Genomic DNA, 14,493 nt, shown 5'->3' with positions numbered 1-14,493 from the left:
GCCCTCCTTTGGGGCTGCACTCGGGGGATAGGGCAGGCTATTTTCATCATTTCCTTCCTCTCTGAAGTGGCAGCCCTCGCTGATGAGCTAGCTCCTACTGCACTGCCCGCTGCCAGGGAGCACAGACCACAGGATGAGGAGTTCAACCCAAGCCCTGCAGGTACGTGCAGCCCTCCTACCCAGGGTGGCCTCCACGCTGACTCCCTACTAGAAGGGGGGAGGGGGGCAGACTTTTTCTAAGCTATCACTGGCTCCTTGGCTGAATGAAGATGGATTGATCGGTTGAGTGACTACTGCTGTGAAGGGTCCTGGTGGGGAGCTGGGCCTGACAAGGGGACCGCTCCCCACCCAGGCCCTCAGCGAAGGCCACAAAGCAGACAGAAGGCTGCAGTGGCTCCTGGTGACCCTGAGCAAGCTGCTCTCCCTCCCAGACCTCCATTTCCCAATTCTAAGCATGAGTCTAGACAACTGGCTTTCCAGACAGGCCCCTGGGACTCCATCCCGCACCTCACAGAACACCCTTCTGCAGTTTTCTGCATGGCGTGTTGTGGGACAGGGTACTTAGCACAGCTGAGCTGTGGAGAACTATGATGGTTCGAACCATCTGTGGAGGGTTCTACCCTAGCCTGGGCCTGGCTGAGGCCTGGGGCTGGGTGTGGCTAAGAAGCACTGTGCAGTCTTTCAGAGCCGGGATCTGGGCAGGAATCCCTCCGTCCTCTACCATGCCACCACCCAAGCAGGGCCTTCTAGGGACCAGAAAGGTCCTCCCCCTCCCACAACACACGCCGGTGGTCTGCCCCCTCTCAGCTTCCGCCCCATGTCACAGAGGGGGCTGAGGCCTGGACGTTGCTCTCCCCCAGCCCGCCCGCCTGGCGCCCGCCCGGAGGCTCCTGTTCCTGCTCTGGCTGGTGTCGTCGAGGGCCGCCCAGGCCTGTCCTGCAGCCTGCACCTGCCAGGCCTTGGAGACGATGGGGCTGAGAGTTGACTGCGAGGGACGGGGGCTTACAGCCCTGCCTGCCCTGCCAGCCCACACGCGACAGCTCCTGCTGGCCAACAACAGCCTGCGCTCGGTGCCCCCGGGTGCCTTTGACCACCTGCCCCAGCTGTGGCACCTGGACGCCACAGGGAACCCCTGGCACTGTGACTGCAGCCTCGCCTACCTGCATCTCTGGCTGGAGGACCATATGCCCGAGGCCCTCATGCAGGTCCGCTGCGCCAGTCCAGACCAGGCTGCACACCGCCCGCTGGGCCGGCTGACAGGCTATGAGCTGGGCAGCTGTGGCTGGCAGCTGCCGGCATCCTGGGGCCACCCAAGGTTCTGGTGGGACCTGGCACTGGTGGCCATGGTTGTGCTGGGCCTGGCTCTCCTCGCTGGGCTGTTGCGCTCTTGCAGAGAGCCCATGACCCCGACTCCAAAGTGACCCATGCCAGCAGGCCGGGCCAGAGGAGCCTCCAGCGCTCACAGGCCTGGGCAGCCCAAAGTGGGGCTGACAAGCAGCTTCGTATGAGAGCAAAAACCTTACTTGTGTCTGAGGACTGAGTCTGGCTCCTTTTTGAATGGCAGGTTTCTTTTGTTTTAACCAAGCGTGAGTGCAGCAACTCTGTGGCTCCCATTTCCCACCATCTCTGGGTCCTGTGATTCCGGCTCTCACAGGCTCATTGGTCTCTTCACAAGCCCCTCCAGTGACGGCCAGGCCACACCCACCCACATCCAGCCCTCCAGTGCTTGCTGCCAGAGCAGTGTGAGCTGCACTGCAGGTCCTGGGGTAGGGAGCAACTCCATGAAGAGAAACACCTTGAAAGGCACATCACCTTTCTTGTGTGCCCCTGCCCACCACACCTTGGACACAGCGTGGCTGCCCAGGCTCACTGTCCTCCTCTCCCACCTCTCTGTTCTTCAGTACAGGCAGAAACCCACCTTGTCTCATAGGAAAGATCTCTCCTCCAAGCTCTGATGCCAGCTACCTCCAAACAGGTCCCTCCTATCCCAAACAATAGGCATCACATGCTACCAGTGTCACAATTCTCTCCCTCTAAGATTCTGTGCCGCTGTCAAAATGGCCCCTGTGGCTGACAAGCCCGGCAGCTCCCAGGCTGTGGGGAGGGGAAGCCGGGTGGCCTCCTTCCTGCACACTCCTTGGTCACAATGTCCTGAGTCACCATGGGCAACTGGACCCAGCACTGAACTGTCTAAACAGGACTTTCCTGCTGGACGCCACTGGCTCATACCTGTCATCCTAGCTATTCAGGAGGCTGAGATCTGAGGATCTCAGTTCAAAGCCAGGCCAGACAGAAAAGGCCATGAGACTCTTTTTGTTTTGTTTCAGTCATGGGCCTGAACTCAGGGCCTGAGCACTGTCCCTTAGCTCTTCAGCTCAAGGTGAGTGCTCTACCACTTAAGCCACTGTGCCACTTCCAGTTTTCTGGTGGTTTATTGGAGTTTCACAGCTTTTTATTGGAATTTCACAGCTTTTCCTGCCCAGGCTGGCTTTGAACTGCAATCCTCAGATCTCAGCTTTCTGAGTAGCTGGGATTACAGGCATGAGCCACCTGCACCCGGCCCCATGAGACTTTTATCTCCAATTAACCACAGAAAACCAGAAGTGGCGCTGTGGCTCAAGTGGTAGAGCACTTAACTTGAGCTGGAGATGTGAGGGACAGAGCCCAGGCCCAGAGTTCAAGCCCCATGAGCGACAAAAACAAACAACTATCTTCATTAATTATCCCCAGTATTTTTTCATAGTGGTAGAAACCTAACACACAGTAATTTATAAACAATAATTTATTTCTCACAGTTCAAAAGGCTGGTGAATCTGAGATTAAGGGAGCAGCATTTGGTGTCTGGCTGGGGTTGGGGGCAGCACTCATACTAGTCCTGTGTAGACCCTGACCTCTTCCAGCAGGACACCACTCACACTAGCCCTGTCTACACACTGACCTCCTCCTGCAGGCTGGAGTTGGGCAGGCCTGTGAACGGGGTCTTTTTTTGTTGTTGGTTGTGGGTGCTGAGCTCTGGGGTTGGGCTCTGTCCCTCAGCTCTTCAGCTTAAGGCTAAAGCTCTTGAGCCACAGCACCTCTTTGGCTTTTTTCTGCTTATATGGTGCTGAGGAATCAAACCCTAGGGCCTCATGCATGGGAGGCAAGTGCTCTACCACTGAGCCACCTTCCCAGCCCCAAACTTGGGCTGGGGGGCGGGGGGGTCTTAATAATGTCCTTCTGAGCTCCAAGACTGGACATGGAACTCTCCCAGACATGAAAATTAGGCCTGCCTGCCCATGTGTCTACTAGCCAGATGATATCTTGAATGTGTCTTGAGTTCTAGCCAGTGCAGCTGCCTGGACAGAGGTCCTGTGTGGCACCGAGGGATCCAGCCTTCATACGCTAATGGGATTTGTCTTCCAAGGGGCACAGTGAAGCTGGGGGCACCTTCTGTCAGGCAGTCCTTCTCTGTAGCCTCTCTGGAGACTGAGGGCTCCAGCCTTCATACACTAACCCCCTGGAATGCAGGACTGACCAGCAAGAGCTGGTCACCGGTCACCGGATCCAAAGAGGAGACCTTCCCCATGGTGGGCCCTAGCCAGGGCCGATGGCGGCTGGTCTGCTGCAGTTAGGCCAGTCCACCTCAACGGGGCTGGGCAGGTCACAGCCCCGTCTTCTGGAAGCCCCTTTCAGCACAGGGCTGTCGGAGAATGAACCAGGTTACCAGGATGGTGAATGGCACGGAGGGCGTGGCTCTGCTCTCTGCCGGGAACCGAGGAGCAGGCTGGCTGCACAGGGGCTCTCAACCAGATTCTGAATGATGGCTCTACTTTCCCCTGCTGACAGCCCCAGCACCCAAGAGGCCTCCCCAATTCAACCAGCTAAGTAGCTGTGGGCCCAGAAAAGGGTGCTGGCTTGTCCAGGGTTTATAACCCCCTGCCAGCCTTCCCTCTCCCTTTTTTGTGGTTGGTTGTGGGGCTTGAACTCAGGATCTGGGCACTGTCCCTGAGCTCTTTGTTCAAGGCTAGAGCTCAACCACTTCTGGTTGTCTGGTGGTTAACTGGACCTGAATCCATGGACTTTCAAGCCCAGGCTGGCTTTGAACTGCAACCATCAGACCTCAGCCTCCTGAGTAGCTGGGGTTACAGGTGTGAGCCAGGCGCCTGGTGAGTCAGCCTCCTCTGCTCAGGGGTTGTAGGTGCTTCTTGCTCTTAGGGGTCCAGCTGAGGAATCTCAGCAGTGCCAGGCAGGCACTGGGCTGGTGAACCTCCACCTCCCAGTCCTCCCCAGGCCTGGAGACCAGCTCCGACAAGGTCTTGGGCAGAAACATTTAATGGCTGAGGAACACATATACGCTGGCTCTCCAAAGTCTCCAAAAAGGCAACTTTCCATGTTTTAAAAACACTTGATACAAAGACATATATTCATAAATAGATAACATGAAAATATCCCAAATTGAAATGGCATCCTCGGGCCGGCAAAGCACCAGGCCACCGACCCTCCAAGGCTGGAGAGCCCTGCTGGGGAAGCCCTCCTGGGGGAGAGCAAGAGAATTCAATGTGAATCAGGATCTTCTTCCTACAGCCCCCACACCGGGTCCTGTGACCCTGGAGAGTCCAGAAACCTCCAACCCAGCAAAGAGCCAGCCTCCACCTGCTGCTGTGTTATTATAAACAAGGCAAGATTACCACGCTCTCACCCCAGAGGCCCTGGGCTGCAGTGAGCCTGCCAAGCCTGCCACTGGGAAGGGGGCCAGTCCGCTCTCTCAGTTCGTTTTCTCACTGAAGCCCAAGTCCCCTTTGACAGAGGCCCCTCCACAGGAAACTGGCTTCAGCCAGACTCCAGGGACCTTGTAGGTCTGAGGGTGGTGAGGAGTCTGCTCTCAGAAATCTGCCCTGCCAGGGCTGGGAAGATGACTCTGTGGTAGAGCGCTTGTCTTGCATGCATGAGGCCCTGGGTTCGATTCCTCAGCACCACATAAGCAGAAAGAAAAAAGCCGGAAGTGGTGCTGTGGCTCAAGTGGTAGAGTACTAGCCTAGAGCTGAGGGACAGCGCCCAGGCCCAGAGTTCAGGCCCCATGACTGGACCCTCCTCCCCGCCAAAAGAAAAATCTGTCCTGCTGATCACTCCTTGGATTCTGGCTCAGGCTTGGTAAGCAGGAGGGGCAGGTGGGGCGCCAGGGGTCTGGACTGGGGAGCCCCAGGTGCCAGACGGCAGGGCGCACCACCTCTTGTGCTCTGAATCCGGTATGAGCCTCTAGACTGGCCACATGGCAACCTATCTTGGGCCAACGGCAACAAGGTGTTTGTGGCTGGACAGGACAAGGTGGGCTGAGAGAGGCGGGCAGAACAGCCATCAGAGCAGCCTGGAGTGGGGCTGCTCCCCTCTGGACCGCGAGAGCAGGGGTTCACTTAACCCACAATCTAACACCTTGGCTTTGAGAAAAAAGGAGAAAGATGGGCCTTGCTACAGGAGCTAAGAAACCACTAATGCTGGGCGGTGGTGCTCAAGCCTGCAATCCCAGCTACTCAAGAGACTGAGATCTGAGAACCAGCTTGAAGCCAGCCTGGGCAGGAAAGTCCATCAGACTCCTAGCTCCAAATAGCCACCAAAAAAGCCAGACATGGAGCTGCGGCTAAAGTTGTAGAACGCCAGTCTTGTGAAAGCTCAGTGATAGCACCCAGATCCTGATTAAAAGCCCCCAAACAGGCCTCCAGCCCTAGAGGGGGTAAGGGCGGTGCCCAGGGTGACAGGTGACCCTCAGCCCTAGAGGAGGAAAGGCAGTATCCAAGGTGACAGGTGACCTCCAGCCCTGCGGGGAAGGGCGGTACCCAGGGTGACAGGTGAACCCCCAAGGCAGAAGCCACAGTCCCTGTGAACTGAACTGCAGTGGGCAGCACACAGCAGTGAGTATGATGCTACCTGTGGCCTGATGCTGGACTCACGCCAGGTGCAGGTCCAGACCCCGGCGCCCTCACACCAGCAAGGCTGGTGTTAATGCCTGGCCCCTGGGTTGGAAGCCCAGCTGACCTTGTTATCCAGAGGCACTAGCCACTGCCACGATGGTGGGGCTGGGGAAGGCGCTGTCTGTGGGGCACAGCGTTGCAGGTGAGCGGGGACCCTGAATGGCCTGACAGGCACTGGGCCCTGGCTGTGGCCAGACTGCCACGCCGGGGCTTTGGGAGGCTCCCTATCAGTAGATTGAGAGTGAAAGCAGGAAGTGGGGGCCTGGGCCCCACCTGGCTTCACTGGGCCACGTGAGCCCGCAGCCTGTGCCTGCACACAGGTGCAACCCTACTTTGACCACTCCTTGGGCGGGGCCAGCCTGCCTTCTCTCCAGAACCAGGCCTGGCCTTCTCAGCAAAGGGAGCTGTTTCAGACCAGTGTGGGGAGGGGCCGAGCCCGGCCCTCCTGGCCAGGTTCAGGGTGGGAGCTCACTCTTTTTTTTTTTTTTTTTTTTTTGTCGGTCGTGGGGCTTGAACTCTGGGCCTGGGCGTTGTCCCTCAGCTCTTCAGCTCAAGGCTAGCGCTCTACCACTTGAGCTACAGCGCCACTTCCGGTTTTCTGGTGGTTTATTGGAGATAGGAGTCTCACGGTCTTTCTTGCCCGGGCTGGCTTTGAACTGCGATCCTCAGATCTCAGCCTCCTGAGTAGCTAGGATTACAGGCGTGAGCCACCAGCGCCCGGCTTGGGAGCTCACTCTTGAGTCTGTGCATTCCATCTCTGGAGGCCCTCACTGAGCAGTGTGAAAAGGCAGAATGGCTGACACAGAGGCCCTGGGCCGGGCTTGGGAAAAGCAGCTCCTCAGCCCCAGGACCCTTCCCCGTGACCTGAGCCTCCACTCTTTCCAGAGACTCTGCCTTCTGCTCTCTGACCTCAGCACCCAGCACAGGCTGAAGACCACTGGCCACACACTCAGCCCAGTGTGAAGCTGACCGTGCCAGAAGAGATTCTGTACATGAGTAAGGAGGAGCCTCAGACACAATACAGGGCTTCTTTCTTCTTGCTTCTGTTTTCTTGTTTTGTTCTGGTACTGGGGATTGAACCAGGTCCTGTGAATGCTAAGCATCAGCCACACCCTCTCCAATCTTTTTTTTTTTTTTTTTTGGTTGGTCGTGGGGTTTGAACTCTGGGCCTGGGCGCTGTCCCTCAGCTCTTCAGCTCAAGGCGAGCACTCTACCACTTGAGCCACAGCGCCACTTCCGGTTTTCTGGTGGTTTATTGGAGATAAGAGTCTAACGGTCTCTCCTGCCCGGGCTGGCTTTGAACTGTGATCCTCAGATCTCAGCCTCCTGAGTAGCTAGGATTACAGGCGTGAGCCACCAGTGCCAGGCTCCCCCAATCTTCTTTTACCTCAAGTTTTCACTTCCCACCTTAACCCCCACCCTTCGGAGAAACTGCTGGAAGACTAGCTGGTTTTTCAACCTGACTGGTACAATTTTGGCCCCAAGCCAGCAGACAGTCCCTAGCTGGCTATGGCCATGACCCCACACTTGTGCAGATGAAAATGAGAAGCTTCATGGAAAACCACAAGAACCCAAGAGGTCTTGATAAGGCAATGAGCCAGGCCCCAGCAAGCATCTCTAGAGAGCTCAAGCTGGCAGTGAAGGCAGATAGCCGCTCCTGCTGGGACATGCCCAGGCATCCCTGGGCAGGGCTCAGGCACCACGATCCTGGTCTGGTCGCCCTTGCTCCTGGTGCTCCAGGTGGAGGGTCTGTAGGAACTGAGGACTGGCTACATCCCGGGAGAGTAGCCGCAGCAGCCAAGGTTGCAATGGTCAAAACCAGCAAGTGAAGGATGGAGGCCAGGTCTCCTGCCCCTGAGGTCCCATTAAAGGGCTCACAACAGTCCTGGAATGTGAACAACAATGAGAGGCCCCAAGCTGGCTTGCAGGATGGGTCACCGTTCCCCTCTGCCAAGAGGCCCCTGCAAGGGGGGCCCTGTGGCCCCTTCCCACCACGTATCCACACCAGGGTGCAGAACACCAGGGCTGACACAGCAGCAGTTGAATGGCTGGGGCCCTACAAGAGCAGACTCCACAGGCCAGAGAGAAAGGTGGCTCAGCCCCTGGCCTGCTGGCCCTGTGCCCTGGTCAGCACCCACAGCCCCAGCTTTCCCCAATGTCCTTGCTGTCCAGCTGGATGTGGTCGGTACTCTTCTCACTGAACATGGGGCCCCCGTGCCTCATGATGAGCTCGGTGGCCACCCTCGTGAAGGCCTCGTCCACGTTGCTCGAGTCCTTGGCAGAGGTCTCAATGGCACACAAAATGTCGTAGTGTTCTGCTAGGCTCTGAGCCTCAGCCAGGGGGACTTCCCGGAGCTCAGCGAGGTCCAACTTGTTTCCTGAAAGAAAAGCTGGGTGTAGGTGTGGCCTGGGGAGCCCACTGAGATCCACCCTGCGATCCACCTGCGCTTTGCAGTGAGCAGCACAATGCAGAGCCATCCTGAGGAGCACACAGCCTTCTGCTCAGTGGTGCTAAGTGCAGCCTGTGAGGACTGCAGAGCCCTTCGAGAGCTCACCAATACCCTGGTCCTTGGCCTGCTAAAACTAAACATTTCTGAATATGGCAACCCATCTTTCTTAGTCTTTCTTATTTTAACAAAAGTGGGTTCTCATCTGCTGCCCAGACCAGCTTCTAGCTCTTGGGTGCCGGAGCCCCTTCCACAGCATAGTTGGGACTATGAGTGTGCCACTGTACCCAGATGCCTTTCTATTCTAAAGCTCTTACTCTACCCTTCACTCTCTTACTTTGCTTTTTTAAAACTGCTTCTTTTAAAGCTTACTTTGCAGGGCTAGGGATGGAGCCTAGTCTTCTGCACACCCTGTGCCTCGCCCTGCCTCCTCTGAGAGGAAGCCTGCTGTTTGATGAGAAGCACATGGAACTGTGGAGCTGCAGCTCCAGCCTCTGTCCTCGCTGCAGGAGCTCCAGTGAGCAGGTTTCCCAGGTCAAGTATGCCATGCTCAGGACAGGAGAGCAGGGCAATGTGGAAACGCTGGCACTTAAGAACCCCACAAATATGGAAAGGACAGAAATCTGGTGTTGCTATTTTTTTTTGTTTTGCTATAAGTTCATAACTATTATGTGTCCTCTTTTTGGGGGGGAGGGTTGGTTGTGGGGCTTAAACTCTGGGCCTAGGCACTGTCCTTGAGCTCTTCAGCTCAAGGCAAGTGCTCAACCACTTTAGCCACAGCACCACTTCCAGTTTTCTGGTATTTTATTGGAGATTAGTCTCACAGACTTTCTCAGATCTCAGCCTCCTGAGTAGCTAGGATTACAGGTGTGAATCACCAGCACTTGGCTCATGGACTTTCTTGCCTAGGCTGGCTTTGAACTGTGATCCTCAGATCTCAGCTTCCTTCTCAGCTGGGGTTACAGGCATGAGCCACTGTTGCCTGGCTTTGGGTTTTTTTATTTTTGAAATGGGGTCTTGCTACGCTGCCCAGGTTAGCCTCAAACTCCTAGGATGTAGTGATCTCCCTGCTTCGGCCTCCTTAGTAGATGTGGACACCCTCATTGTAGGCATGAGACACTGGCATCCAGCTTGAGTTGCTTTCTAAGAAAATGTTAGTATTTGTAGATGTGAAAATACTATTTTTTTTTTTTTTTTGGGTCCGGTTGTGGGGTCTGAACTCTGGGCTTGGGCGCTGTCCCTCAGCTCTTCAGCTCAAGGCTAGTGCTCTACTACTTGAGCCACAGTGCCACTTCTGGCTTTTTTTTTTTTTTTCTGTGTATGTGGTGCTGAGGAATCGAACCCAGGGCCCCATGCATGCGAGGCAAGCATTCTACCACTGAGCCAACTTCCCAGTCCCTGAAAATACTATTGCATATGTGTGTGTGTATGTATGTATGTATGTATATATGTGTATACACACACACACATATAATTTTTATTTTTGGCCTGTCTTGGGGCTTGAACTTAGGGCCTTGGGCACTGTCTGAGTTTCTTTTTGACCAAAGCTAGCACTCTACTACTTGAGCCACAGTGCTGCTTCAGGCTTTTTTCTGTGTATGTGGTACTGAGGAATCGAACCCAGAACTTCATGCATGCTAGGCAAGCACTCTACCACTAAGCAACATTCCCAGCCCTGCTTATGTAATTTTAAATATCTGTGTTTTATAGACTTATGCTGTAATTGTTACAGAGGAAACAGTTTGGTGTCTGAGATTAGTACCAAAGTAATACAATGGAAAGGAGTGGCCAAAATGAACTCAACTGACAGTTACCAGAAGCAGGAGAGCAGGCACTGGGGACCTAGGATACTATTCTACCTTTTTTTTTTTTTTCCAAATTTTTTGTGATTAAGTGGTTACATAATTTCCCAAGTGTCACAGTATTGTGGCATAGTGATGCTAGTTAAAGTCATAAACACATTCTAACTTTCATGGAGCAAATTGTCTACCATGGTCTATAACATTTATGAGTTCTATGAGCTTTGCGATACAATAATTCTTCCACATTGGGTGATATGTACATTTCTTTTGTTTTGCATAGCATCAGCTGTTCTACTATTCTATTTTTTGCACTATGTAAAATGCACTATAATAGAATGTTTTCTAGAAATGTCCTATATAAAAGAAATGTGGTTGCCGGGCGCTGGTGGCTCACGCCTGTAATCCTAGCTACTCAGGAGGCTGAGATCTGAGGATCACGGTTCAAAGCCAGCCCGGGCAAGAAAGACCGTGAGACTCCTATCTCCAATAAACCACCAGAAAACCGGAAGTGGCGCTGTAGCTCAAGTGGTAGAGCGCTCACCTTGAGCTGAAGAGCTGAGGGACAACGCCCAGGCCCAGAGTTCAAGCCCCACGACCGACAAAAAAAAAAAAAAAAAAAAAAAGAAATGTGGTTGTCTCAAGTGGTAGAGTGCTAGCCTTGAGCAAAAATGTTCAGAGATAACACCTAGGCCCTGAGTTTAAACCCCAGAACAGGCAGGAGTGGGTGCGCACACACACGTGTACACACACGTGTACACACACGTGTACACACACAACACACACACACACACACACACACACACACACACACACACACACACACACACACGAGCAGCTGAGCCAGACAAGGCAGCTCTGCTCCTGCCAGGGATCTGGGTCTGGAGTGTACTTCCATGCCCTATGGAAGGCTAGCCAGGAATACTGGCAGCAAAAGTAGGAAAACCGTCTTCCAGGCCAGCCTAGGCAAAAAGCAAGGATCTATCTGAAACAAAGCTAAAGCTAAAAGGGAGAGAGGTGTGGCTAAAATGGTAGGGTGCCTATCTAGCAAGCATGAGACCCTGAGTTCAAACCCTGGTGCCACCAAAAAACAAAAATCAAAAATGTACATCCATGGGCCCTAACCTCCTGACTGAAGTAAGCCTACCACCTGCACTTTAACAAGCCTTCTAAGTGATTCTGAAACCTGCAAATGGCGGAGTATTCACAGGGAAGCTGGACAGAGAAACCCATTGAGTTGTGCTCAGCAAACTCAACTCAGACTCTACATCTTTGTGCTAACAGGCTGTGTAGAATTGGATAAATTGTTCCACTTTTTTTTTTTGGGGGGGGGTCAGTCGTGGGGCTTGAACTCTGGGCCTCGGTGCTGGTCCTCAGCTCTTCAGCTCAAGATGAACATTCTACCACTTGAGCCACAGCACTACTTCCTGTTTTCTGGTGGTTAAGTGGAGATAGGAGTCTCACGACTTTCCTGCCTGAGCTGGCTTTGAACTGTGAGCCTTAGATCTCAGCCTCCTGAGTTGCTAGGATTACAGGCGTGAGCCACGGGTGCCCGGCTCCACTTCTCTGAATCTCATCTCATCTCATCAGTGAGGAGGAGCCATGGTTAGGAGAGCTAAATCTCACGTCAACCCTGAGCACTAACACAGTGACCACTGCAAGGGTTGGGTCTGCAAAACCCAGGCTGCAGTCTAATTGCCACCATGAAGTGTGGCAGTACGCACTCAACCGTGCCGTTTAGCGGGGGAGGTGATGAAGGTGGGAGGTCTTCGGGACAGAATCCCCATGACACAAGACAAGCACACAAATGTACTTTGTTTCCTGCCATGGGACTGGTGCTACCTAGAATCTGCCGGCAAAAAAGCAATTACTAGATATAATTCTTGGTCTTGGACTTCCGGGACAGTAATCTACAATAAACCTATTTATAACTAACACAGTCTGTGGTATTGGTTTAGGAACAACAGAAAGTAAACTAAGTAAGACACATGGGCTGCAAAGCAAATTTCAGCTCCCCTTCTGTCCTCTAGGCTCATTTTTAAATCTAACTGTAAAGTGATTAGCGCGATTAGGCTCTACAAAATCATGTTGAACTTGAAGCTCACTCCTGTGTGGCTAGACTCAGCACTTCTGGACTTGAAAAGGAGAGAGGCAGAGGCACAGAGGTGAGCTTTATTGTCCCAAGGCCTCTGTGGGCTGCCTGGGGTTACCAGCTCACCAATCAGCAGCTGCACGATGTTAGAGCCTGCGTACTTCCTCACATCCTCAATCCAGTGAGGCACAGACAAGAAGGAACTCCTCTTGGTGATGTCATAGGCAAGGATGGCCCCGTTGGCACTTCGGTAGTAGCTCTGGGTGATGGTTCGGAATCGTTCCTGGCCAGCTGTGTCCCAGATCTGCAGCTGGAGAAAGAGGGAATCTTGGGTGAACTTGGTGTTACGTGTGGATCACAGGAACTACAGACCAATTCGGATAGCAGCTATTTCACTGGCCTTCAGAGGCAATAGCCCACAGGATCAAACTTCCTGAGTGCTTACAAGGCAATTCAGAGGCTGGGTGCCAGTGGTTTGGGCCTATAATCCTAGCTACTCAGAAAGCTGATATCTGAGGACTCTGGCTCAAAACCAGCCAGAAAGACAAATCTGAAAGTGTCTCATCTTCAGGAAGCAGCAAAATGCTGAAAATGAGTTGTGGCTCAATTAGTACATCAGCGATCACTGAAGAAGCCAAGCTAGAGTGTGAGGCCCTGAGTTCAAGACCCAGGACCAGCACAAAAAAGAAAAAGGAAATACAGATCATGGCTTTAAGTAGGCCTAGGAACATATGTCTGTGAGATTCTATCTCCAAAATAACCAGTAAAAAGCAGAGCTGGAGGCATGGCTAAAGTAGAAGAGTGCCAGCTAAGCAAGTACAAGGCCCTGAGTTCAAATACAAATGAACAAATGAAGAAAGGAAGAAAAGAGAGAGAGAGAAAGGAAAGAAAGAAAGAGAGAAAGAGAGGGAGGGAGGAAGGAAGGGAGGGAGGGAAAAGAAAAAAGAAAAGAAAGGGAGGGAGGGAGAAGAGAAAGAGAAAGGGAAAGGGAAAGGAAAGGGGAAGGAAGGAAGAAAGGAAGGAGGAGGGGGAGGGAGAGAGAGGGAGAGAAAGAGTGAGAGAGGGGGGGAGAGAGAGGGAGAGGGGGGGGGAGAGAGAGAGAGAGAGAGAGAGAGAGAGAGAGAGAGAGAGAGAGAGAGAGAGGTGCACTAGTGGATCACACCTATAATCCTAGCTACTCAAGAGATCTAAGGATCACAGTTTGAAGCCAATCCAGGCAGTAAAGTTCATAAGACTCTTATCTCCAATTAACCACCAAAAAAAAAGCAGAAGGGGCTGGGAAGGTGGCTCAATGGTAGAGCGCTTGCCTTGCATGCCTGAGGCCCTGGGTTCGATTCCGCAGCACCACATAAGCAAAAAGAAAAAAAAGCTGGAAGTGGCACTATGGCTCAAGTGGTAGAGTGCTAGCCTTGAGCTGAAGAGCTGAGGGACAGCACCCAGGCCCAGAGTTCAGGCCTCACAACCAGACCCCCCCCCCAAAAAAAACAAAACAGAAGTGGAGTTGTGGCTCAAGTGGTAAGAGTCCTAGCTTTGAGCAAAAAAAAGCTAAGGGACAGTGCCTAGGCCCTGAATTCAAACTCCACTACTAGTACAAAAAAAAAAAAAAAAAGACAAACAGTAAACTAAATAATACTCATAATTACAATAAATATAAATTCACTAAATGTCCAATTAAAAGCCATAAAAAGCAAGTAAAAGGCAAAACCTAAGCCAGGCGCCAGTGGCTCACAATTATAATCCTAACTACTCATGAAGCTGAGATCTGAAGATCATAGTTCAAAGCCAGACTGAGAAGGAAGGTTCAGGAGAGTCTTAGCTACAATTAACCACCAAAAAGCCAAGTAGAGCTGTGGCTCAAGTGAGAGCACTAGCCTTGAATAAAAAAGCTCAGGAAAAGCATCCAGGACCTGACACAAGAATTAATTAATAGTGAATATGTAGACATTTAACAAAAAACAAAATGACTTTTACTAACAGGAAAAATTAAGAGTTCAGATGAGCCAGGCATCAGTGGCTCACGGCTGTAATCCTAGCTACTCAGGAGGCTGAGATCTGAGGATTATAGTTCAAAGCCAGCCAAACTCTGTGAGACTCTTATCTCAAATAAACCACTGAGAAAACCCGAAGTAGCTCTGTGGCTCAAGTGGTAGAGCACTCGCCTTGAGCTGAAGAGCTGAGGGACAGCGCCTAAATCCAGAGATCAAGCTCGA

General features: G+C 52.7%; 3 protein-coding genes across 4 annotated transcripts in view; 1 reads left to right on the top strand and 2 right to left on the bottom strand.

Moving 5' to 3' along the window:
• The window catches only part of LOC138806623 (uncharacterized), a 59,461-nt gene extending 56,902 nt beyond the window's left edge, over positions 1 to 2,559 (bottom strand). The window contains exon 1 of the mRNA XM_069992063.1: positions 1,919 to 2,559. The gene's annotated coding sequence lies outside the window, so the exon portion shown is untranslated. The remainder of the gene's footprint in view (positions 1 to 1,918) is intronic.
• LOC138806632 (platelet glycoprotein IX-like) lies at positions 125 to 1,421 on the top strand. Its single transcript, XM_069992071.1, has 2 exons — positions 125 to 160; positions 861 to 1,421. Exons 1-2 carry the CDS (start codon positions 134 to 136, stop codon positions 1,419 to 1,421), a joined length of 588 nt encoding a protein of 195 aa, XP_069848172.1. The 5' UTR covers positions 125 to 133.
• A 1,734-nt stretch (positions 2,560 to 4,293) lies between the features above and the next one.
• Positions 4,294 to 14,493, bottom strand: part of LOC138806622 (ras-related protein Rab-43) — a 28,498-nt gene continuing 18,298 nt past the window's right edge. For both annotated transcript variants that reach the window (XM_069992056.1, XM_069992057.1), the window contains exons 2-3: positions 12,410 to 12,593; positions 4,294 to 8,323 (exon numbers count right to left, since the gene is read on the bottom strand). In XM_069992056.1, coding sequence (XP_069848157.1) covers positions 8,073 to 8,323; positions 12,410 to 12,593 — 435 coding nt within the window. In that variant the 3' untranslated portion in view covers positions 4,294 to 8,072. The remainder of the gene's footprint in view (positions 8,324 to 12,409; positions 12,594 to 14,493) is intronic.

The sequence above is a fragment of the Dipodomys merriami genome, unplaced genomic scaffold, assembly GCF_024711535.1.
Source record: "Dipodomys merriami isolate MVZ:Mamm:240054 unplaced genomic scaffold, mDipMer1.0.p SCAF_401, whole genome shotgun sequence".
NCBI classification, from domain to species: domain Eukaryota; kingdom Metazoa; phylum Chordata; class Mammalia; order Rodentia; family Heteromyidae; genus Dipodomys; species Dipodomys merriami.
The sequence above is the reverse complement of the archived record's forward strand: the minus strand, read 5'-3'. Positions and strand labels throughout refer to the sequence as shown.

Excerpts from the sequence above, each read along its gene's own strand:
- LOC138806632 (XM_069992071.1), top strand. The coding sequence starts at position 134 with ATGAGGAGTTCAACCCAAGCCCTGCAG. Across the intron at positions 161-860 it reads GTTCAACCCAAGCCCTGCAG|CCCGCCCGCCTGGCGCCCGC; the intron begins GTACGTGCAGCC and ends GCTCTCCCCCAG.